The following is a 27,245-nucleotide window of genomic DNA, read 5'->3' on the forward strand; positions in this document are numbered from 1 at the left end:
CACAACCATCTCTACTGTTTGGAGTGGATTCAGGGCAAGGTTGCTGCTAAAACACCACAGTGCCAGCTGGTCTACCTTTTACCTGTAGGCAGACCCCTGATTAGACCTAGAGAAGAGAGTACAAAACCCGGGGGGGGGATGCTTATCATTCGTACACTTGAGGAGAATTTTCCAGCTTTCACCACCTGCATTCTGTCTGACATGAAATCTACTGGCCAGGTGGATTTTGGGACCTCTAAATGGAGTAGTTTGGGGAGCAGAATGCTAGGAACAATTGTGTTATACGTTGAGCTTAAGTCAACAAATAGGATTCTCCCAGAGGTGCCTGGAAGGTCCAAGTGCTGCAGAATATAGTGCAGTCGCATGTTGACTGCATCGTCCACACACCTATACAACCGGCAGGTGAACTGGTGATGTCCAGGTGATGTCCAGTTATTTCTTTCAGGTGGATCAGCACAGTCGCTCAAACACTTTCATTACCACAGACGTCACAGCAATCAGCCTGCAGACATTCGGGGCCTTGATAGTTGAATTCTTGGTGACCAGGACAATTGAGGAATGTTTGAAGCAGGAGAGGACCTTGCACTACTTCAGTGAGGTTTTATAGATCCTGATGAATATGGGGGCAAGCTGAGCAGCGCAGATGGCGACACACCGTCTGGGATTAGCCCTCCTGTACATCACCTCTACCTCCCCCTGCCCTACCGGTAATACCTGGGAATGATTGCCAGGATTAGGGGAGGGGTAAGAGATCTGCATGGAACCAGGAAACCGCTAGGACAGGGAACCTCCTTTTTGAATCTACAGTAGAAATTGTTCATCTCATCCACCAGTTTCTGGTGCATGGTGGCGGGGGTAGAGGTTATCTTGTAGTTAGATACAGTATGGCCTGCCTCTATACTGACACAGAATCCTCTGCTGAAAGATTATTTGTCAGCTTGTCTGAGAACCGACTTTTTGCCATTTATGTTGTGTAATTGGATAGCTTAGTAGTACCACAATACGCCAGGCCATAACAACCTGTTATTTTGTCTCATGTAGTGTAGGCAGGTGTTTGATTGGTTGTATGTTGGCACAAAGGGATATGGGTGGTTTCATTGGTTGTCTTGGAATTGATGTCACCACTAAAAGGTGCCTATGATAAAAGTACCATTTAAGATTAGATAATGGGCAGAAAAGTGAATGGGTGATTGTAGTTATTCCATATAAAGTATAAAAGTGCGCTACTTGTAATGCCATGTTTAAGATGTCTGGTCGGGCGGTCTGCTAACAGCCAGAGTTAGGGGATAGCTGTGCGTCTAGATTTAGACAGGTAGTGGTTATAGTGGGGTGACTGGGGGGTTGGTGTATAGACAGTGGCATCTAGATGGCTATTGGGTGCAGCATATAACGTGTGCTACGGAGAGAAAAGTGGATGTTCTGGGAGCTGCTGGGTGTAGTAGTCCTACCAAATTGTGAATGTGTTTGGGGGCATTGTGGTACTTGTAGTGACAGGTGAAGGAGTATATTCTGCTGGTCACCTATTCAGGGAGTTTGAAGGTACAGCTTTGTGTAAGTTTAGACATTTATCGGGGTGAATAGAGGGGTGATTGGTTCACCATTTATTAGAGGACAAATATCCCTATGGACATATGGGGGTTAATCTTAGAGACATGTATCATATGTAGATTTTAAAAAATGTCTGTTCCGTGTCGCCAGAGACAGGACAGCAGGTGTATGGGACATGCTTTGTTTAGGGTTAAGGGGATTCATGGATAATGGTTTGGAATCATTTGTGTAGCCTGGCGCCAGAGTTCTTTGGACCGGGGCTGCAGAGTCCCGTGAGGTTAGGACAATAAGAATGGTTGGTGGGGTGATACAGGGGTTCTGCAGAAGAGACAGGGACCTGATTCTGGTTGGTTTGCAAAAGCAAACTCCTTCTTTAGTGGGCAAAACCATGCTGAACTGCAGGTGGGGCAGATGTAACATGTGCAGAGAGATTTACATTTTGGGTACCAAGTACCAGCATGTGGGGCAGGCTTGCTGGGACCTGTATTACTATTGTAAAGGACAATATTACTGTTTAAACCAGCTAACAACCCTGCACCCACCACCCAGGTGTGCAGGGGATAGCTCCGGGCTTCAGCCCAGGCCTGGGGAGCCCTGGAGAGGGGGGACCCCTTTAATTTGGGGAGTCCTTACCTCCCCCAAAATTCCTGGCCTGGGCTAACTAGTTAGGGTGGGTAATGCTTTGGCCATGGGACCCCATCAAGTGTGTCCCCTGGCTATGGCATTACGCCCCCTGCTAGTGGAGCCTGGTGCTGGTACCCAAAAAATGGGGGACCACTACTCATTTTCCCCTTTATTTGGGGCTGGCTCAAGAGCCTGGTGCTGGTCCCTAAAATATGGGGGTCCCCAACCCACTGTGTCCCCCTCAATATGTCCCACTTTGCTGGTTTCTTGAATACCGGGGGACCTTTTTTTATTTTTTTTCCTTGGTATTCGAGAAACCAGGACTGGCTCAGAGAGCCTGGGGCTGCTCATGGGGTGGACCAAACACCATTCTTTTATTCCCCTGAAGTCGCCTAAACACGTTCTGTGACAGATTTTAAATCTCCCATTATGAATCTCTGGCACAAATCTCTCCGTGTGTAGGGCCCTTAGGTCTTGGTGCACATCTTTTGTGATAAGTGTTAACATTCATTTTTGAAGTTTGTTCATAGTAATAGAGATTACTGGCCTCACATTATGGGGGATATACACCCTATTACAGGGATTCCGGATTAGTTATCATAGGTCTGATCTGAACGATTAAGTAGCTATATAGTATAACTATTGTCTGCATCACTGTTACTTATTTATACACTTACAGATCTGTATATGTTGTATATGAACAACAATACTGATATCTGTATTGCATTTACGTTGATTTATATCTGGATGGTCACCATTTTTTTCACCTTGTTATGACTTTTATGTTTGACTTGTGGTTGATATGATTTTGACCGATTCAAGTCTAACATCTAGTCGGGCTCAACAGCCCTAGCGCTAGTAGCAGATCCAGTGCTGAGCCACTTTAACATAAGAACATTATCAGCGTTCAACATTCAATCTAGACCATTTTTGAATAAAACAAATAAATTCCAATCAGGGCAGCCGAGAGGTATGCTGGGCTCTGGTAAAACTTTTGGGGGCATGGCCTAATCACGGGAGGTGTGGCCACCTCCCACGATTAGGCCATGCCCCCAAAATGTTTAGAGGGGGGTGAAAAAACACTCTAAAGTCGAGTGTGTGTGTGTGGGGGGGAGTGGGGGGGGGGGTTTGCAGGCTCAGCACGACCTCTTATGCTGTCAGTGAGACGCTCATGCTGAGCACAGCACAAAGGGCCTTATTCTGGTTGGTGCGGCTGGGCCGTACGCGTACGTCCCGGGGTTTTTCATGATCTGCGCATGCGTACATTCGCTAATGCGCAGGCGCGAACACTCCACAACGCTCACGGACGGGTCTCTACGTGCGAAAAAACCTGTACGCGAGTGTACGGGCATTGGGGGCGGCATAGGGGCGTGATGAGGGGAGCGGCCGAAATAATGAGGGAAAATGGGCGTAAACATGGGCGTACACGGGGGTGTGCACCAAAAATGAGCGGTGCTACTACCGCACGATCGACTAAAGCACCGTTCATTTCGGACACAAAACAGGCGGCCGCCAACCGCCAGCTCAGACCACCCCTACAGATACCGCATGCCTGCGTGCGCCTGGGTTTGCTAATTTACGCTGATTACTACCAAACACATACACCTGAATGTAATAAGCAATGCTGCAGTCTATTAAGTCCTAACCATGATTTCACTACCTGCAAGCCACACACATCACTCTAACACATTGGAAGGCTATCTTTCTATACTTCTCTACATGTAAAGGTTTGTTTAATTTAAGGTAAGAATCTTTTTAAGACCTGCTTATATATGCTAAGGTAGGTATTTGTTAAACAGTTATACACATTCACTACGTGCTTTCATAGACTTTACACAGTAGCACACTCAATCTACACATGTCGACATGTGTCAACGTGTTCACTCTAATACAAACATAGGTTTTGTATTTATGATACAATAACATAAACCACATCTAACACCTACAAAGGATGTTTCAGCAATGTTTTAATCCCATGCCCACTATTTTGCACATTAATTAATTCAATCAATTAATTTTCATAATTATAGTTGAAAGGGAAGATATGCTGGTCCATATATGTGAAGGGTATGTCAGCGTACACGGACGTACGCTCACTCTCACGAGCGGTGACATAAGCTGACTTTTCTACTGAAAACAATAGGGACCCGTCCGTGCAAGCTGGCGTACGCTCAGATAGCCGCAAGAAGTCGGTGGGAAGACGGCCGAGAGACGTCCGTAAACGGTGGTGTACGCTCAATTGTACGCCAGTTGTCGGAGTGTAAGGGCTGGCCCGTCCGTGTACGTTGGCGTACGCACATTTGTACGCCACTCCCCTTCGACGTTGTTTCTGGCCGTACGTATGCGGCTGAGTTGTGGGTGGACTTAACCCCAACGGCCGCGTGCGGATAGCGTACGTTAATAGCGAACGTACGCACGTTTGGCCGCTCCGATCAGAATAAGGCCCATAGTGTAGAGGTGTGTGCTGCTGCTGCCCGGGAGGGCCGGAGGGGGAAAGGGGTAGGGGGTTGGAACAGGGCCCCCTCTGGGCCCTTCCAGCAAGCCCGGGCCTGTGTAATTAGTACCCACCCCCCCCCCCCCCCCTCCCGGCGGCCCTGATTACAATTAATTTAAACATTTAAGCCAGACTTTGCAAAAAAAAAAAAAAGAAAAGTGGACTGCAAAAGGTTAATGTATATCAATAAACAGACATTTTGAATAAACAATATTCTATTATAAGAGTGCCCCAGTATAATGAGTCTTCTTTTCTTCTATTCTTTGCTGTAGCACGAATAATCCCTTCTCTGTATTTTTTTTTTTATTAAACAACTTTATTGACAGGAAAACAGAAACAAATAGTACATTTCACCATGGCAGAGCATAAAAATAAGTATCGTAGAGATATACAGTATATAGACATGACATGTGTTATACAAATAATATACAGTAAGCGGTAAAATTAGTCAGTAATTTAAATTCCAGCATAGAAGGTAAGGGAAATAAATGTAAATATTTAGAAAGGTGAGCCTTTACTGACCACTTCCAAATTGTACCAAGTGGTGTCTCCGCAAAACCTCTTTCATGACCACTGACAAAGTGTGTATATATGGGAACCAAATATAAAAAAAATCTCTCTTTCCATTTCTTATTACAAAGAGATGTTTCGGCCCAATCAATTGAGAATAAAAAGGCGATTCGGGGGTATACAGCACAGCCTGGCATGAAGATCATACATATGTATAATGTCACTGACTACTGTAGTTCACATCAACTAGGAGGCAAGTTAAAATGTAAGGACTTGTTATAGTAGGAACATTGCAATAAGAAAGTACATGTAAACTCCAAACTTGCTGGGAGAGTACATGTAAACTCCAAACTTGCTGGGAGAGTACATGTAAACTCCAAAGTTGCATGAAGTAACCTCCATGTACTTCATGCCGACACAGAATATGTGTCATAGGTATACTCTTTGCATTATTTGAAACACAGGGGAAGCACTGCCTCCTCTGCCTCCACATCCCTGCTGAATATAACTGGAGGCCTGGAAGAATGGGAAAAGTGGGATACTAATATCAGGAAATCTATCTTGCAGCTGTGATTGGGTAAGCAATTGTCTAGCGCAAGAAATGATATAGAAAATGGTGACCCGGTTTATACTAGGTCTTACATATCGGAGATCATTTCTGTGGAGCAACATGTGGGATAAATGTAGTAGAAGTCCTAGACACACCAAGAGTGCGACTGACAGTTCTTCACGCTAAACATGTGGAGTGTAGGAAGAGATTGTCCTGATTCGGTAATGACTGAGGAGGGGGGGGGGGGGGGGTATGTAAGAGGGCGATCAGCTTCCAATCTGGGAGACAAGCCTGTTCCAAACATTGCAATGCGTACGTGTTAGTTCCAGTCTAGGGCAGATACTAGGGTGGCATTCCTCCCAGTGATCACACAGTAGTCTCCTCTAGCACCTAAGACCCTTTGTCCTACTTATCCAGTCTAGGGCAATCCTATAGTTGGATGCACCTAATTCCCTGGGCTGCTGTAGTGTAAAAAGGGAAATGTTACCTGCCCATATGAACCTGGCTACAAGCTTATTAAATACAGACAAAGCTCGCTTAGATGGGACAATTGGAAGCATCTGTAAGACATGAAGAAAGTGAAGAAAACAGATAATTTTATATAAGTATCATTGTCCTGCATAATTCAATGGCAAAAGAGCCAGAGCCATAGCACCAGAGAAAAGAGGACCATAATAAACTTCATATACTGCAGTGTAATTGGAAGGGACTTTAATCTCCTCTATATTAGCCCAGATCTGTCACTCTGTGACTGTGTGTATAACGCTGGGCGGTCACTGTATGACTCCACCTAGCGTTATACAAAGTGACAGATCTGGGCTGATACCCACGACTGGACAGACCGCTGGACCTCGCTCGCCCACTCCGCCCATCTTGCCTGCCTCCCCAGTTGTGGACACTACCTCCCGTGGCCAGGACAAACTATCCACCTCCTCTAAAGCAGCGAACCCACTGGATGAATGCCAAGGCCAACCGTTTTGTCCCACCAAAAAGATGGCCACGGGAGGGCTGTGCACAAGTACGACTGCACGCAGCTCCTCCCATGATCCCAGTATGAACACATCCACCCCTCTCCCACCCACGGCACACCGACCTCTCCCCTATCCCCAGCACGCCAAGACCCCGTCCCTCACCCATGCCAACCCCAAGCCCACCACTGACAGTGGCACCAACGGACACCCTCCCCCACCTGTGGCAACCCCACACTTGCCACCCCCCCACCCGTGGTACTAATGCACCCATCCACGGCACCCCCGTGCCCGGACCTCCTCAACCCTCAGTACCCCTGCACCCAGCCATGGCAACACCATACCCGCCCACCACCAACCCACAGTACCCATGCACCCATCCCTCCCCCACCCACACCAACCCCGCTACCACACCCACATCACCCACGCGACTGCCCCTCACTCAACTTGTACACCACCCACATGGGCAACCCCCGCACCTGCAACTCCACCACCCACAGTATCCCTGCACATACCACTCCCACACCACCCCCAAGCACCTTCCCCCACCCATGGCATCCTTGCACCCGACCCTCACCCATGCAATAAATGTGTTCACAGTTTAAGGGGGCGGAGCCCTGTATGACGGTGTGAAGAGTGCCTGTAGGGTGCGAAGAATCAATTAGTGCCTAAATAAGTGATACAATTATTTGAGCCCACTTGAATGGGAAAGTATTACCCCAGCCCAGTTTTACTTGCGGGCGAGAGCTTCAGTTTTTGTAGAGTTAATCCTAAAGCCCGCCACCTCAGCAAAATGATCTAATAGAGAATTTAGAAGGGGGAGGTTTTGGGTTTGAAAAATAGATGGTCATCAGCAAAAGCCCAAAAAAATTATTTCAGAGGTTTCAAACTTGATACCTGACCAACCCCTTTCCTTAAAGAATCTAGTCCAATGCTAAATTAAATAGGAATGGGGAAAAGGGGCAGCCTGGTGCACTGAATTTATTTTATGGGTAATTAATTCTTTGCTTCTCTTTCATGCAAGAACCGGTAGAGAAATTTCTTGCGTTCGGCGCGTTCCTTCCGGGAGTTGCGGACTTCTTTGAGCCTAAAGTTGACATTGCACAATGCGTTGTTGATCAGGTTCAGGAACTGTAAGTGTCTCCCAAGGGTCTTCAGGTGGTCCTCGGCTGTGTAATTCTCCACCGCAAATACCGTCTCTGCCCCCATCCCTTCAAACATGTCGCGCAATTTGGCGAAAGGCCCGCTCGTCTTGTGGGTGAGGACAATGATTGGGACGATTCCTGTGGGGGGAAGAAGTGAACGTGTTCTGGGGTATTCATAGACGACAAAGAATAACGTGGTTACTGTATCTATGATTTCTGAAAAAGTAACAAATGTACCGTTGGGGTGAATACAAGTATTAGCTGTGTAGTATTGTAGCTTTGCAGTATGGGCCTGGTTCGGTCGCAGTTTTGGTGTCGCCACTGAGTGATTATCGGCAGACCCTGCAGTGTGCACAGTAAATCTGCGATGCCACTAGCAGTGAGGAATTAGCCACAGAGTAATAGAAAGGAAAAGGCCGCTTGGGGGAGGTAACAGTTTGCAGAAATGTAGGTAGGGACATGAACTGTAATGGGGTATGTCTGGAGGCAGCACCAAAAGTTTTGTGGGAGTGGTCCTGACAAAACACACGTGTCCAGAGGGGGGTGGGTGTAATGTGAAGACGCTTTGCTGTATATGTGAGGCAGTGTGAGGTTGAACCTGGGATGCCGACACATAAATAATGCAATTCAAAGCATTTGTACTGTCAGCTTTATGGCCAAGCATCATGTTTGAAGTTGTAAAGCCGACACTGCCAACATGCTTGAATGAATGATTAACACTTGATGATGCACCAATCTTCAAAAAGTGATTACATGGAGAGTGATTAACTACCAGCCAATCAGCTCCCAACTGTCATGTTACAGACTGAGTAAAAATGACAGTTGTGAGCCAATTTTCTGGTGCATTACAACTCTCCACTTTATCAGTTTTCGAAGCTTAGTACATCTAGCCCCCTCACATTACTGAAATGTCAAGAATGTTTTTAGATTAGCTCTGGTTAATGATCATCTGAACCCTAAATAAAATGTCAACATTATGATAATGTCCTTTCAATGTCGACAGTCTGTCGATGCCCAATGCACACTGTGCAGGTGTCTACATTAGTGGTGTGAACCGAATCTAAATTGGATAACTGACACCAAGCATTTACCACAGGAGCAGTAGTACTGTGGGGGGGAATTTACGATGATGTGTATTCTACTTCACATGTGATGTTGCTAGGGGCAACCAATCAAAATCTACTTCTTAGTTATTAAGCGTCTTCTAGAAGATAATAGATAGTATCTGATTGGTTGTCAAGAGCAACATCCCATGTGAAATCGAACTCCCATTTTAGTAGTTTCACCCCTGTGCATCTGTCCTTACAACCATATAAATAGCAATCTCATATGTGTTTTGGGCATCGGCAGCCACTAGATGGCGCCGACAGAACACGTAAAGTGTTGAGGCGCACACAGCTATTATTATTATTTATTATTATTATTAACAGTTTCTTATATAGCGCACACAGATTCCGCAGCGCTTTACACAGCTTAGTTATAATCAAAAACACATAACAAATTACAGTACAAGACAGTTTAGGACAAGTACATGGTTAATATGGATAGTTGCACCAGGGGACAGGACACTGAAGCAATTATCAGGGTGGCAAAGGTTTATATATTCTAAGAAAGGCACATGAGGAGAGAGGGCCCTGCTCGTGAGAGCTTACGTTCTAAAGGGGAGGGTTAGACAGACTGGGGTGACGGAGAAGGCGAAGAAGTAAGCTTAGACAGGTTAGGTTGAGAGATTGTCAGGTTTTATGCAGGAGGGTGGGAAGAGGTCAGCTTAGTCTTTAATATTTTAAGTCTAAAAAAGTGCTGGGTCATCCAAGAGTAGACAGCAGAGAGACAGTTAGAGATATGAGTGAGGATAGAGGGAGAGAGATTAGGAAAGGAGAGGTAGATTTTAGTATTATCAGCATAGAGGTGATAGTGGAAGTTAAGTGAGCAAATAAGCTTACCCATAGAGGACGTATAGAGATAGAGAAGAAGAGGGCCAAGAATAAAATGTTGGGGGACACCTATTATCAATGGTAGAGCAGGAGAGGTGAAGTCATTAGAGGTACAGCTGTGCATTTTCAAAACAGACAGTGATATGCAAGCAGCTATCCACGCTGACATTACTGAGGTGGTAACTGGTTTATCTTAACCCTTTGAGCGCCAAGTGAATTTGTCAAAATAGGTGTGAAAATTGGCAAGCAAACCTTTGTATTCATCAGAATGTCCGGTAATGTCACCTTATACTGTAACTTTTTTTTATACATTTTTTATTTGGATTTATATAACAAATGTGAGAGCCGCTGACATTTTTAGCGGATATTTTGAACATGTCTCACAGAGATGTTGGAACTCAAAGGGTTAAACACGCTAATTCTGGTGGGAAATATTGGTGGTTTATATATAAGTCCGTGTTTGCTGGCAGCCAAGTGCCCCCAAACATAAAGTTCGGGGACGAGCTTAATCAGCCACGGGTACAGGGTGAGAAATCAGTGCGGTTCCACCCCTGTATTACCTGAACCAGCTCCAGATTATAGGAGTATTCCTGGTTTCGAAATATGGGGGAGGAGACATAGGGGTAGCCAGGGGCGGATTTAGGGATGATGGCGCCCCTAGGCACAACAATAACGCTGCCCCCCCCCCCCCACCCGTCTGATTAAATTATTTTTATTGATTACTTATAAGCCCTCATTTGATAATAGCCAATATAATGGATTTATTTAAAAAAGCCACTAACTGTGACGTTCTTTTATTATGTATACATATTACTAGTAGGACAGTTTACAGGGGCAGTATCTGCATGTCCTATAATTTACACTCTATTTAAGATGGAATATAGTACAGTACAGTGGATATTTTGCAGTTATTGGTACATTTTGGTCTGACAGTACTATCACAGGCATCCAAGTGCCGCCCCCAAACATGTGCCACCCCTAGGCCGGTGCCTCACGTGCCTAATGGGAAATTCGGCTCTGGGGGTAGCCCCTATTTGTAAATCTTTTACCGGGAGCCGCTAGTCAGGGAGATATTGCCAACACTCGGGTCACATCTGGCTGTATCATTACCCTCCCCTAACTACTGTCGTCAGCCCTGGCTGGGGATTCCTGTGGGAGTGGGGGACCCCCAAATAATGTATTCTCCCTTCAGGAGAGATGTCCAGGGGGAGAAGATATTGGTGGCTCTTTCAGGGGCAGAGCCCACTCATGACATAATTTATCGGCCCAATACCATTGAAATCGGGTGAAAATGGCCCAAGCCAGACTCAAGGTGCCCATACACGCACCGATTACATGGTATGTTTTGTGCTAAAATAGCATTGCATGGCATTGCATGCATTGTGCATGCGTTGTGCATGCAATGCGATCAAAAGACAGTACAAAAAGTATGTGCACTTTTTGTGCTGTGCGATGAGATGCCGCGGGAGCGCACATCTCATAGCATACATCGCACCGGGAAAATCGGTGCGTGTATGGGCACCTTCAGACATAGCCGACAATCTGCGGATACACAATGATACCGGTTATTATCATGTAGAAACCAGTGCTGTATGCGGGGTCTCACAGCCAGCTCAGACAGGCCGCAGTCCAATGACCTGAATCTCCGATCACAGATCTGTACATTGCTCAATTAAGTAGGATTCATCTCCCTTGTCCAACAGACACACAGGACATCAGGGCAAGTTTATCATTGCATGCTTATTTGTGGCCCACTCGATATCTCTCACTGGGCCAGATGCACTAAGCTTGAAAAGTGATAAAATGGAGAGTGATAAACCACCAGCCAATCAGCTACGATCTGCCATGTCACAGGCTGTATTTGTAAAATGACAGGTAGGAGCTGATTGGTTGGTGGTGTATCACTGTACATTTTATCACTTTTCAAGCTTAGTACATCACATCCACTGCCTCATACACAAACATGTAAACCAGGGCTGTAAGTAGGGTGCCACTCACACAGAGCTGAAGGGTAGGGGGCGCTGTTGGTGGCACTTGTTAGTTATCTGATTTATTTACTTTCACATGTATTTTCCCCCCATTTTTGAAGCCCAGCATCTCCTGCCCTGTCTCCCGCCCCTTCTGTACACCTATATACAGTACATTCATGAACTTTACCTGAGCTCTTTGTATTTCAGTCACACTGTCCTTTATTACATCCACCATGCTGACATACCCCGGACAGGTGTCTTTATATAGATTGAAATCTCATCGTTTTTATGCAGGATCACATGGCTCAATGAGTAGGGTGTTTAACTGGAATGCAATCGGTTATGGGTCTGAATCCTGGGTATGGCAGTCTTTTGAAATGTGATATTTAATAAAGGTTATTGGAACTGAATAACAAAGAGCTCTGGTTAAGTGAATGTGGTATACAGAGGATTTGTGTCCATATCCATTATCTTACAGTGTGCTATAAATGTATGATATACACAGGGCACCAGAAAGTCTAGTTACAGCTCTGATGTAACTATCGGCATAACGCAGGGCTGGGCAACACCGGCCCTCCAGATGTTAGTGAACTACACATCCCAGGATGCTTTGCATTAGTTTTGCTATGTGGCCATGCTGAAACTGATGCAAGGCAGGCTGGAATGTGTAGTTCACTAACATCTGGAGGGCCGGTGTTGCCCAGCCCAGGCATAACGTCTTTGTATATATATAGTTATTTCTTTCTCAGCTGGTTTTCCTGCACCCCTGTACTGTACCTAGGGTGACCAAATGGAGTCTTGAGGTGTGGCAGTTTAAAACCAGGTGAAAGCCAGCCACAGAACCTGTGTAATTAATATGTGTCCCGGATTAAAGGGATGAGTTGGTCACCCTAACTGTACCTGTAAGATCCCGGCAGTTTCTCAGAAACGTCTTCATTTCATCCACTTCTTTGTCTGCGATTTCCTTTTTCGCACTGTAACATAAATAATGCGCAGGTACGTCACAGATCATTCTCTGATTCCTGTCTAATCACTCAGAACTTGTACAAATAGATTAATGTTATTTCCTCACCAGTTATTTATATAGTGCACATATACATACCTCCCAACTGTCACGATTCGATTTTCGGGTCCTGTCCCTCTGTCCCACCCGCGGCAGGCATTGTCCCGCTGTGGGGGGGGTGGCAGTTGGGAGACCCCCAATCTAGTAGAATAGACGCTGTGCGCATGCGCACAGCGTCTATTCTCGTATGAAAATGAGGTTGCGGCTAATTAGCATAAGCCACACCCTCATTTGCATACGCCCCGCCCCCTTTTCGGGCAGCGTCCCTATTTCGTACGGACAGAAGTTGGGAGGTATGCATATATAGGGTCTGATTTAGTATACAAAAAACTGCAAAACTGCAACTGGTATCTCTAACATTCTGGGTTCTGCCCAGGGTGCCTTTTTTCTCCCGCCATGCGATTGCAAAATATCAGGAGTCGCTAGGCCACTAGCCGGCCAATAGCGTCATTCGGGAGGAGGAGCCGCCGGAGGAAAACAAACATCCTCCAGCTGCTCCCCCATAGTACGGCATGGTTCGCGTGTTTGCGTTTTATATTTTTTTGCAAAGTCCCTGGAGACTACATGGAACCAAGAGGACCGATCTACGCCGGAGGAGCCTCGTGAGTATAATTTGCTTCCACAGGTACCCCTATGGATTTTGTCAGGAACGGACCACCGGATGGATGGACGGAGGGCTATCTACAGGCTGAACATAGGTAAGTATCAGTATGTATGGGCTCTGTGTAAAATAAACCTTTATTTTTTTTTAATTATGTATTTATTTATCTGTTTTTTCCACTGCAGCCTGCACAGATCTGACTGAGCCGTGCAGGTTGCCAATAGGAAAATACAATTCAGTCAAATACGATTGGTTAGTAATTTTCCCTCCGGAATACGAATTTGCATATGGCTAAAACAGCCGTATCCATTCGTATTGAGGCGTAATAAGAATCCGAATAATTTTCGTATTCTTAGTAAATTTCCCCCAGTGTCTCTGCCATGAGTTACACTCACCATTTGGGTGGCTCACTCAGGCTGCTGTTAGAGGTCTCCCCTGCTCATGGTGCTGGCAGACATGGCAGTGCAATGGCTGTACACTGTACAGTACAGTGCCGTGTAGCTCCGCCCTGTTTTCGGAGCTTTGGCTGCACTGTAGTGAGGAAACTGAAAGTAAACTACAGCTGACTGCAGCAAGGGATGCTGGGAAATGTAGTATGTTTGTTTGCTTCTTCACTACAGCGCATCTGGCTCCTCGAAAGGGGGAAGCTCCGGCGGACACACACTCCAAGGCAAACCCACTGCTGCAGGGGGTTATCAATCCTAGCTGCTCCTCTGCTCGTTTAAGAAGCGCCTCTCTCATGTTTGGGGGGGGGGGGGGGGGAATTGAATTCCCCAATTTCAACGCCCCTGATCGTTCATACAGTACATAGGAGAGGAGGGGACTGAGCCGGCCCTAGCCTAAATGACGCCCTAGGCAAGATTTTGGCTGGTGCCCCCTAGCACTACCACTAGTTCCGCCTCTGACCCTGCTCCCCTTTCCCAGCACCATCCACCCTCATCATAGCAGTCATCATTTTGGTGCTCCTATCCGCAATATTTTAAATAGAAACAGCGCACACATTCTGTGCGCAGCCCAAACAGGGGTGTGTTCTTGCTGGGAAGGGGCATGGCCACACAATAGTACCCCCAATTCACATTATGCCACACAGTAGTGCAACTTTATTCACATTATATCATGCGATGGTGTCCCTTATTCACGTTACATCACACAGTAGTACCACTTTACCTTATATACATTACTCCTCACATTATTCACATTATACCCTTAGAAAAAAATCCTGAGAAAATATTATATTTTAAGCACCTCCATGGCCCCACTGCAACCCAGCACAAAGCAGTGTAACCTGGGCAGAGGAGAAGAGCAGCAGCTGCTGCTGTCGCTTAGGGGGAGGGGGCCCGGGCCCCCATTGTGCCCTTTCAGCAGACTTTGGCCTGGGTAATTTATACCACCTACTTCTTTCTCTCGGCATCCCTGATAATACCACACAGTAATGCCCCTTACACATGACACATATTATTAATGTCCTTATAAACATAATGCCCCTTACACATTATGCCAACCTTTTTTAATGCCCTTCATACACATAATGACACACACAATGCCCCTTACACATATGTTGCACATTATTAATGCCCTTATACACATGACACACATAATGCCCATTACACATATGTTGCACATTATTAATGCCCTTATACACATGACACACATAATGACCCTTACACATATGTTGCACATTATTAATGCCCTTATACACATGACACACATAATGCCCCTTACACATATGTTGCACATTATTAATGCCCTTATACACATGACACACATAATGCTCATTACACATATTTTGCCCATTATTAATGCCCTTATACACGACACACATAATGCCCCTTACACATATGTCGCACATTATTAATGCATTTATACATGACACACATAATGCCCTTTACACATATGCCGAACACTATTGCACAACCAACCCACCCACAGACAGCACTCGCACAGCCGCTAACACTGTGACCTCTGCCTCTGCTTGGATACAGATGTTTCCTCATACATCTTGCCTCAATAGTCCTTGCAGCTCCAGCTGTGACCAGGACACACAAGGAGCTTCCGACGATTAAAATGATATGTGGCATGCCTATATTCTGTGTGCGACTGTGGCTGTACCTGCATATGGAATGCTATGTTACAGTGATTTCCATAATTACACTATTTCATATGCAGATACAGCATAACTCACACACAGAATATAGGCATGCTGCATATCATTTTAATCAGCAGAAGCTGCTGGTGCCCCTAGGCATTCCAAATGCCCTAGGCAATTGCCTAGTTTGCCTATGCCTAAGGCCGGCTCTGGGAGGGGAGGCGGAGGTCCCTTTGTCACACTCCCGGGCAGTAACAGTGATCACAGTGGAGAAAGGAGATGCTGGCTAACTGGTGCCCATTTCATGTAACTGTTTGTGCATTCGCAGGGTGGGGAGGGGCAAAGCACAAAGATGCCGACTGAGCACAAAGATGCTGACTGAGCACATAAACGCTGACTGAGCACAAAGATGCCGACTGAGCACAAAGATGCTGACTAAGCACAGAGATGCTGACTGAGCACAAAGACACAGCGTGACTGAGCACAAAGATGCTGACTGAGCACAAAGGGCTTTATTCAGATCTGATTGCAGTACAAATTTGTTCTTAAAACTGTCAAAACCATGTGCAGTGCAGGTGGGGCAGATGTAACATGTATAGAGAGAGTTAGATTTGTGTGAGTTATTTTGTTTCTGTGCAGGGTAAATACTGGTTGTTTTATTTTTACACTGCAATTTAGATTTCAGTTTCAACACACCCCACCCAAATCTAGCTCTCTCTGCACATGTTCCATCTCCCCCACCTGCAGTGCACATGGTTTTGCCCATTTTGAGAACAAATGTGTACTACGCTCAGATCTGAATAATGTCCAAAGACGCTGCCTGAGCACAAAGACGCAGTGTGACTGAGTACAAAGACGCTGACTGAGCACAAAGATGCAGCGTGACTGAGCACAAAGACGCCGACTGAGCACAAAGATGCATCGTGACTGAGCACAAAGATGCAGTGTGACTGAGCACAAAGACACTGACTGAGCACAAAGACGCAGCGTGACTGAGCACAAAGACACTGACTGAGCCCAAAGACACTGACTGAGCACAAAGATGCAGCGTGACTAAGCACAAAGACGATGACTGAGCACAAAGATGCAGCGTGACTGAGCACAAAGACACTGACTGAGCACAAAGACGCAGTGTGACTGAGCTCAAAGACACTGACTGAGCACAAAGACACTGATTGAGCACAAAGACACTGACTGAACACAAAGACACTGACTGAACACAAAGACGCAGCGTGACTGAGCACAAAGACACTGAACACAAATATGCAGCGTGACTGAGCTCAAAGACACTGACTGAGCACAAAGACGCAGTTTGACTGAGCACAAAGATGCAGTGTGATTGAGCACAAAGATGCAGTGTGACTAAGCACAAAGACGCTGACTGAGCACAAAGACACTGACTGAACACAAAGACACTGACTGAACACAAATACGGAGCGTGACTGAGCACAAAGACACTGAACACAAAGATGCAGCGTGACTGAGCTCAAAGACACTGACTGAGCACAAAGACGCAGTTTGACTGAGCACAAAGACACGGACTGAGCACAAAGACGCAGCGTGACTGAGCACAAAGACACTGACAGCACAAAGTCCCTGACTGAGCACAAAGATGCAGCGTGATTGAGCACAAAGACACTGACTGAACACAAAGACGCAGCGTGACTGAGCTCAAAGACACTGAACACAAAAATGCAGCGTGACTGAGCTCAAAGACACTGACTGAGCACAAAGACGCAGTTTGACTGAGCACAAAGACACTGACTGAGCACAAAGACGCAGTGTGACTGAGCACAAAGACACTGACTGAGCACAAAGACGCAGTGTGACTGAGCACAAAGACACTGACTGAGCACAAAGACGTAGCGTGACTGAGCACAAAAACGCAGCGTTACTGAGCACAAAGAGGCAGCGTGACTGAGCACAAAGACACTGACTGAGCACAAAGAGGCAGCATGACTGTACAGGATGCATGTGATGAGGTGCCTTAGCCATTTTTATTGTGTATAGGATCACAGATGCAGGCAGTCACATGCCCTGATAATGGTCACGGCGTGCCTGCATTTTTGCCACAACAACCCATTACCGACCCTGAATGGTACTTCCTGTCAGTCATTTTGTGACTGAATCCTTTCTGTGAGTGACTATGGTAATGCACTTTGACGGGTGCGCAGTGTGACTAAGACGTGTAATTGCGTATAACTATGAATCAGGCCTCCTGTGACTGGAGGATTAGTACAGGTCACCTGCTTCTCTCGTCACCCTCTCACCTGTACACAAATATGGGCACAATGATATCGGTGAAGTTTGGCTCCACGTCTCCATCCTCCAGTCGACACAGCATCTCCTCATACTCTTTGGTCCATTCAACTCTTTGGTCCAATGGGATAAAATTACCTAAAAAGTAGTAATTTACATGAGTGTAAATTTCTTTCTGAAATGACCCCCTGAGTGGAGCATGCAGGGGGGTGACTGAGTAAATAAATACCCCCTCAGAATCCTGAGTAACTGACTGGCTGCATACTGAGTGGGAGGTGGTGCCATCAGTCACAGCCAGGCAGAAAGGAGGAACTGCCCTTCCCCTGTCTGCAGTGCTGACCATCTCACCGACTGAGCCAGCCAAGCCAGGTATGCTGCTCTGTCATGGGCCTTGGGTCCACCATTAAGTAAAGCCATGAGTGTCTCTGCCAGCAGCCACCTCACAGCTGTCACTCACTCCCTCTCCATCACCATGTGCCTCTCCAGTCACCAACTGCCTCTCTCCATCACCCTCTGTCTCCCCAGTCTCCCCAGTCACCCTCTGTCTCCCCAGTCACCCTCTGCCTCTCTCCATCACCCTCTGCCTCTCCTCATCATCATCATTGCCTCCCCAGTCACCAACTGCCTCTCTCTATCACCCTCTGTCTCCCCAGTCACCCTCTGCCTCTCTCCATCACCCTCTACCTCTCCTCATCATCATCTGCCTCCCCAGTCACCAACTGCCTCTCTCCATCACCCTCTGTCCCCCCAGTCACCCTCTGTCTCCCCAGTCACCCTCTGCCTCTCTCCATCACCCTCTGCCTCTCCTCATCATCATCATTGCCTCCCCAGTCACCAACTGCCTCTCTCTATCACCCTCTGTCTCCCCAGTCACCCTCTGCCTCTCTCCATCACCCTCTACCTCTCCCCAGTCACCAACTGCCTCCCCAGTCACCCTCTGCCTCTCCCCAGTTACCCTCTGCCTCTCCCCAGTCACCCTCTGCCTCTCCCCAGTCACCAACTGCCTTTATCCATCACCAATTGCCTCTCCTCATCACCCTCTACCTCTCCAGTCACCAACTGCCTCTCTTCAGTCACAAACTTCCTCTCCCCAGTCACTCACTGCCTCTCCCAAGTCAACAACTGCCTTTATCCATCACCAACTGCCTCTCCTCATCACCCTCTGCCTCCTCAGTCACCAACTGCCTCTCTTCATCACTCTCTGCCTCCCCATTCACCAACTGCCTCTCTACATCACCCTCTGCCTCTCTCCATCACCCTATGCCTCCCCAGTCACAAACTTCCTCTCCCCGTTACTCATTGCCTCTCCCCTGTCACCAACTTCCTTTTTTCCATCACCAACTGCCTCTCCTCATCAAACTCTGCCTCCCCAGTCACCAACTGCCTCTCTCCGTCACTCTCTACCTTCCCAGACACCAACTGCCTCTCTACATCACCCTCTGCCTCCCAGTGGCGCACGCAGGGGGGGGGGGGGGGTTTCTGAGTACCCAGAACCCCCCCCCAGGAGTCTAAGGGCCCTAGGCCAGGGGTGTTCAAAATTTTTGCAACAAGGACAGTTTTGGTGAGGTGAAAATGTGGGGGGCCGACCATTCAGCCTGACATTCTCTGAATCATTAATCACATTAGAATGGTCCCCCACTCTTCCCCTATTCACTTTGTGTCCCCCAGCCTGCCCCTTCACTGTATATTCCCTAGACTTCCCCCCCCCCTTCTCTGTATTTCCTTCAGCCTGCCCTCATTCACTGTATATTCCCCTGCCTGACCATCCTTCTCTGTATGTCCCCCAGCCTGCTCCTCCTTCACTGTATGTTCCCCACTCTGCACCAATTTACTCTGTCTCCCAGCCTGCCCCCCCCTTCTCTGAATGTCCATCACTGTCTCCATTCACTGTATGTCCCAAAGCCTGACCCTCCTTCACTGTATGTCCCCTAATCTGCCCCCATTCACTGTATGACTCCCATTAACTATGTCTCCTACTCTGCCCCCATTCACTCTATGTCCCTCGGCCTGCCCCCCTTCTCTGAATGTCCATGACTGCCTCCGTTCACTGTTTGTCCCCCAGCCTGACCCAGGGGCTGGCTGGCAACTTTTAGTCTGGGGGGCAAGTCCAGAGCACTGGCCCATAAGTAACAGCGCATCATTAAATGGAGGTTTTTCATAAAAAAATATATATACTGTATATATACACTGGTGTATAATAATACAAGGACACCATAGGCTGCCCTATGACAAGGGAAGTAGGGGGAAATCAAAATAACTGGGTGTAGCCTCACTATAAGGGGCATGGCCTCAATGTGAATGCCATATTCATGAGCCTCTCCATAATTTTCATAACTCGTCCCCAACGCATGCCAACCTGACAGGAAGAGGGTATGGGATGAGAGGTGATCTGCCGTGATTGTGGGAGATAGAGAGGCTGTGGGGTGACAGGGGGCGAGATGTATCAACATACATCTCCGCCCTTCGCACGGCAGCCGCCGCGATGCTACCGCATATGTACTAACATATGCGGCCAGCATCGGGCTCCGTCACCTCCCGGCGGCTGCCAGCGTCCCCTTGCGTCTCCTTCTCCCCCCTGAAGCCGGATGTCCTCCCGGCTGTGACACCAGGGGGAGGAGGAGGTTAAAGGAGGACGGGAGGGGGGGGGGGGGGCGGCGAAAGAAGCCCATAGGCTTCTATAGGGTATCGCCACCCTCTGGGTGATGATACATAGGAAAATGCGGTAAAACGGGGGTTTTACCGCATTTTCCCTTTAGTACATCCCGCCCAGGGAGAGGCAATGGGTTACAGGGAAAGGTAGTGGGTGATGTAGATGATGATGGGAGAGATAGTGGGAGATAGAGTGGTAGAGGGTGACACAGAGAGGCAGATGGTGATTCCAGGGAAAGGTGATGGGTGAGGTCAGGTAGAGACAGATTGAGTGATAGGGAAAGGCAGTGGGTGTCAGAAGTAGAGAGTGAGTGGGTGACTGGGAGAGGTTGTGGGTGATATATTTGGGGCACTGGGCTGGATGGAAAGGGAGCAGTGAGATGGTGGGAGAGGATGGAACACTAGGCTGGAGAGGTGGTACACTGGGCTAAATGGGGGATACTGTGATTGGATTGGCTGGAAGGGAATTCTTGCTGAGAAGCAATTAGATGGGGCAGTGGGCTGGTTAAGCGAGGGTTGAAACTAGGGAGGTAGACATTGGGATAGGAGAGTAAGTGAGATTGTGGGAGACACTTTATGATAGCATGAGACACATGGATGAGAGTCACTAACAGAGCTTTAAAAGAATCCACTGTAATGAAAGTACTGACCACATTCACAGAGCAGCCCTTCCCCAGTTCTTCTGGCCAGTGGCCACATCCTCCGCAGTCCTCCTCCACGGCATCAGTGGAATTATCAACAGTGGGCCATGAGACACCCTCCTCCCCCCTTTTAATCCCTCTCTGAGCTCTGGCATCTTCTCCCCTCTCCAGCCCGCCGGGGCTGAGCAGCGCCAGCTTCTTCCTCCATCTACAGTACCTGCCGAAGCATAGTGGGGCTGGTGTCTTCCCCCTTCACCATAGTGGACCTGGTGAGTGCGCGGTGTCGGCTTCTTCATCTAGCTCCCTGCTGAGCTGGCGCTGAGTGTCTGACACCCTCTCCTTGCTGCGGCACAGAGGCACCAGCGTCTCCGTTATAGCAGCGCTGGCTTAAAGTTTAAAAAACATATAAAAAGTGATTAAACCGGTGCAGGCTGCAGCGCAGCGGGCCCCAAGAACTCCATGGGTCAGTAGTTCAGCAGCCTCTGCTCCTACTTCCCACCCACAGCACAGCCCTCTCTAGCGGCCTCCTGCACTAGATATGTCCTCAGTGCAGGAGGCCGGCGGCCATTTTCCTAAAGCCATGCTCTGTGACGTTGACAGCGGGAGGAGGACAATACACGCTGGAGCACCAGGCGGCCCGCAGTGCTAATTGATCAAGCGGCCCGGGGGGCACACGGCACTCTGCCCCCCGGCCCAGCCCGCCCCTGGCCTGACCCTCCTTCACTGTATGTCCCCAAATCTGCCCCCATTCACTGTATGACTCCCATTCACTATGTCTCCTACTCTGCCCCCATTCACTCTATGTCCCTCGGCCTGCCCCCCTTCTCTGAATGTCCATGACTGCCTCCATTCACTGTATGTCCCCCAGCCTGACCCTCCTTCACTGTATGTCCCCCACTCTGTCCCCATTGACTGTATGTCCCCCTGCCTGCCTGCTCCCTCCCTTCTCTGTATGTTTCCCAGCCCCCTGTGTGAGCCAGATGATGGAGAGGCAAAGCAGGAACTGCAAGGACAGGAGATGCTTGGGCTCCCGCTGCTGCCCTCCTCCGCTCTGCATGTTACGGGAGCAAGCTTCCCCCTTGCTTCCCCCCCACTCCACTATACACCCCTCCTCTGCATATTAAACATCCTCTACCACCCTGGAAGTTATGTATCAGGGCCCCCTTTATTCAGCCCAATGCCCCCTTCTCCCACCCCATCTCCCACCATCTGTGCAGTAAAGGGGTAATTAGTAGAAATTACTGATCCAGGCCCTACATGAGCAGTTGATATAATACCCCCTACCACTCGGGGGACATCAAAGCTTCCCCCACCCCTACCGCTGGAGGATCGGTAGGGGCCCCAATACATTGCTATACCCAGGGGTCTACACTGCTGTTGACGCCCCTGTATGTATGTATGTTTATATATTTTTTATTATTATTATTATTATTATACATTTGGTCTATGTATAATACTTTAACTGACCCGGCATATACTGGGTCACCTAAGTGTCCATCTCCGTGCTTTGCTCCGCCCCTCTGGAAACCCCCTTCTGAAAATTCTGCATTTTCCCCTGCCTCCCCAGTCACCAACTACCTCTCTCCATCACCTTCTGCCTCCCCATTCACCAACCGCCTCTCTCCCTCACTTTCTGCCTCTCCTTATCATCCATTTTATCCCCTTCACCCACTAATTTCTTCAGTCACTGCCTCTCCCTGTCACGCAACACAGTACCTATCCCCATCTCCCTCTGCTTCCTCTGATCTACCTTTGACTCTCGTTGTCACCCACTGCCTCTCCTCATCACCCAATGACTTCTGCTGTCACCCACTGCCTCTTCCAGTCACACAATACCTTTCCCCATCTTCCTCTGATCTCATTTTGCCTCTCGTTGTCACCAACTGCATCTCCTCAACACCCACTGCCTTCTGCTGTCACCCTATACCTCTCCATGGTACCCTCTGCCTCCTTGTCACCCACTGCCTCACTTGTTGCCTTTCCCAGTCACCCTCTGTGTTTACCTGTCACCCACTGCCTTCCCATATCATCCTCCTTTGACTCCACGGTCACTACCTGCCCCCCTCTGACTTTCCCCATCACAGACTCCCTTCCCAATCACTCACTGCCTCTTTCACTATACCTGTCACTGCCACCCACTGACTATCTGTCCCCCTAAGGCTCTCCAAGCCACCTCCACCTCTTACCCACTGACCGTTTAACACCTGCCGCCTTCCCCCCCTTCCCATCACCCACTGCTTCTCCAGAGTCCTTTATTGCCTTTCCCTTGAGATGGTGGGGAAGTTGGGGGACAGCAGAGAATGTTTATTGCGCCTGGACCCACCACAGGTTCTGCCACTGGTTTGTGGGAGCAGGTAATGAGTGTGGATTACCCTGTGCAGAGTGTGGATTACCCTGTGCAGAGTGTGGATTACCCTGTGCAGAGTGTGGATTACCCTGTGCAGAGTGTGGACTACCCTGTGCAGAGTGTGGATTACCCTGTGCAGAGTGTGGATTACCCTGGGCAGAGTGTGGATTACCCTGTGCAGAGTGTGGATTTCCCTGGTCAGAGTGTGGATTACCCTGTGCAGAGTGTGGATGACCCTGGGCAGAGTGTGGATTACCCTGGGCAGAGTGGGCATTACCCTGGGCAGAGTGTGGATTACCCTGTGCAAAATGTGGATGACCCTGTGCAGAGTGTGGATTACCCTGGGCAGAGTGTGGATGACCCTGGGCAGAGTGTGGATTACCCTGGGCAGAATGGGCATTACCCTGGGCAGAGTGTGGATGACCCTGTGCAGAGTGTGGATGACCCTGTGCAGAGTGTGGATTACCCTGTGCAGAGTGTGGATGACCCTGTGCAGAGTGTGGATTACCCTGGGCAGAGTGGGCATTACCCTGTGCAGAGTGTGGATTACCCTGCGCAGAGTGTGGATTACCCTGCACAGAGTGTGGATTACCCTGTGCAGAGTGGATATGCCGGGTTGGGTGATATTCTGACATAAGAGATGCGATGTCTGATGGTTTCGTTTGTTAATAGCCTTATGTGTAAGTAAAAGACTGTTATATCACATTCATTAAAATACAGGCAGCCAATAGATGTTGAGATGTTGCTACGGGCAACCAATCAGATTTTATCTATTATCTTCTAGAAGGTGCTAAATAAATAGATTATGACTGGTTGCTATGGGTGACATCTCATCTTCAGTAGAACTCTCATTTTAAACCCCACAGAGCGGACCAGCAGATGATAAATATGTATGGGCAGATGTATCAAGCTTCAAAAAGTGATAAACAAGCAGCCAATCAGCTCCTAACTGCCACACCACAGACAGTTAGGGGCTGACAGGATGACTGTTTATCACTCTCCACTTTATCACTTATTGAAGTTTGATACATCTGGCCCTCATGTGTGTGTGTGTGTGTGTGTGTATATATATATATATATGTATATATATATATATATATATATAAGGGATTGGGTAACAGGGCGGCACTCCAATCATATAAACAGTAGAATTCGGTGCCTGGTCCATAATAGTAATACAGTACACTTACCCCCCCACTGCGGAAGGAGTCCAAACCGGCACACGAGTAGTGAAGAAAAAAGATGTGGTTTATTCCATAAGTACAAGAGTTATAACAGCGGTCCCGACAGCTGTTTCAACTGGGTCCTACCTGATGAAGACTGGTAGGACCCAGTTGAAACAGCTGTCGGGACCGCTGTTATAACTCTTGTACTTATGGAATAAACCACATATTTTTTCTTCACTACTCGTGTGCCGGTTTGGACTCCTTCCGCAGTGGGGGGGTAAGTGTACTATATATATATATATATATATATATATATATATATATATATATATATATGTGTGTACGTGTGTATATACTGTATATGTGTGTGTGTGTGTGTGTGTGAGTGAGGGTGCGTATGTGTGTGCCCGGGGTAAATTTACTAAAATGGGAGTTCTATTCACATGGGATGTTGCTATGGGCAACCAATCAGAATCTACTTCTTATTTATTTTGCACCCACTAGAAGATAATAGATAGCATCTGATTGGTTGCCCATAGCAACATCTCATGTGAAATACTATAGAACTCTCATCTTAGTACATTTCCCCCTACTGTATGCGTTATACTACATTTGCAGAACGCCGTTCCCAGAGCTCGGAAGGTAACTCACACAGCTGGGCGTAAATCTCCCCGGTCTCGAAGCTGTTCATGGTGGAGCATCCTCGGTTGTCCACCAGGGTGATGTAGTCGGTCAGAGGGTAGGATTTCCTCTCCATGGTGAGGCCGCCATCGGCCGGGGCAGACTCGGCGTGTGCGGTGAATGGCTTATCATACAGGGCGTACTTGCAGGAGTTGATCAAGGAGGATTTGCCGTGTCCCAGGAAGCCGAACATCTGCAGGAGGATCCGGTTGTAGCCCTGGCTGCCCAGAACGCAGTTGTTGGTGTTGTAGGTCAGAATTTGTTCCCTACTTTTGTCCAGGTCGTCCATCCCTGCTCGGTCTTCTGATCTGATGTTCCCCTCACTGATGTCTTCTGATCTGATGTTCCCCCTCCCACTGATGTCTCCCCCTCACTGATGTCTCCTGATCTGATGATCCGCTCACAGATGTCTCCCCCTCCCACTGATGTCTCCCCCTCCCTGATGTCTCCTGATCTGATGATCCCCTCACAGATGTCTCCCCTCAATGATGTCTCCTGATCTGATGTCTCCCCTCACTGATGTCTACACCTCCCACTAATGTCTCCCCCTCACTGATGTCTCCTGATCTGATGATCCCCTCACAGATGTCTCCTGATCTGATGTCTCCTGATCTGATGTCTCCCCTGACTGATGTCTCCACCTCCCACTAATGTCTCCCCTCACTGATGTCTCCTGATCTGATGATCCCCTCACAGATGTCTCCTGATCTGATGTCTCCCCTCACTGATGTCTACACCTCCCACTAATGTCTCCCCCTCACTGATGTCTCCTGATCTGATGATCCCCTCACAGATGTCTCCTGATCTAATGTCTCCTGATCTGATGTCTCCTGATCTGATGTCTCCACCTCCCACTAATGTCTCCCCCTCACTGATGTCTCCTGATCTGATGATCCCCTCACAGATGTCTCCTGATCTGATGTCTCCTGATCTGATGTCTCCCCTGACTGATGTCTCCACCTCCCACTAATGTCTCCCCTCACTGATGTCTCCTGATCTGATGATCCCCTCACAGATGTCTCCTGATCTGATGTCTCCCCTCACTGATGTCTACACCTCCCACTAATGTCTCCCCCTCACTGATGTCTCCTGATCTGATGATCCCCTCACAGATGTCTCCTGATCTGATGTTTCCTGATCTGATGTTTCCCCTCAATGATGTCTCCTGATCTGATGTCTCCCTCTCACAGATGTCTCCTGATCTCACTGATGTCTCTCCCTCACTGGCACAAATCTTAAATCTGTTTCTGAAGTGAAACTAACATTTTACTTTCACTTTTACGCAATTACACAACTTGTGTCAGAAACGGTGGAATTTCCCATACAGGAGTTTTTCTTGTGGAGATCAGATCCCCCCAGGACATCCTGACTCGCTGCAGGACATACAATGCACAGAAGTTTCCGATTGTGTCGTCAGCCGGTTCAGACATTACATACAGTCTTATGGGACCTACACAAGGGGCGACTGTGCTGAATGATCTGAGCAATGTAGATCACTCAGATCCCTCATCACACAGTGCTGCCCAGTGATGTGCCAGCGCTGTGTGCTGAGCGATCTGTCAGGGCCAGTGTTCTCTGGTGATAGTACTGGCCCTAACTGGCGATCTAACTAGATTTATCCAGCATGCTGGTCTTAATTGCCCGGCGGCATCGATGCGCGAAGCCACACATCACTATGGCCCCTACACACGAAGCGATGTAGCAGCAATTTATAAGCGATCTGGTCAGATGGGCTGAATTCGCCCTGTGTGTAGGCCTCATTAAGGTGGCCCCACACGGATAGATATCAGATCCAATCTGACATCTATCCAATTTCCATTGAAACCCAGAACAACCCTGATCTTGGCCACACACAGAAAGATCCGAGTTTCCAGGAAACACAACTTACTGTATATGCAAAATAATTCTCGATTAGATTTAAACAAAATCTATTTTTTTAATAGTTTCTTTTATCTATTTAAGGTGATTTTTTCACATATACTGTACAGTAAAATAATCTTATTTTAAAG

General features: G+C 47.9%; 1 protein-coding gene across 1 annotated transcript; it reads right to left on the bottom strand.

The window, feature by feature from the left end:
• Window positions 1–6,939: 6,939 nt before the first annotated feature.
• Window positions 6,940–26,642, bottom strand: LOC146019747 (uncharacterized). Its single transcript, XM_083152275.1, has 4 exons — window positions 25,207–26,642; window positions 17,764–17,890; window positions 12,644–12,717; window positions 6,940–7,977 (listed from the first exon to the last, which is right to left on the bottom strand). The coding sequence occupies exons 1-4, from the start codon at window positions 25,523–25,525 to the stop codon at window positions 7,691–7,693; spliced, it is 807 nt and encodes a 268-aa protein (XP_083008401.1). The 5' UTR covers window positions 25,526–26,642; the 3' UTR covers window positions 6,940–7,690.
• Window positions 26,643–27,245: the final 603 nt, after the last annotated feature.

Source organism: Crinia signifera, chromosome 7 (genome assembly GCF_055691185.1).
Source record: "Crinia signifera chromosome 7, ASM5569118v1, whole genome shotgun sequence".
NCBI lineage: Eukaryota > Metazoa > Chordata > Amphibia > Anura > Myobatrachidae > Crinia > Crinia signifera.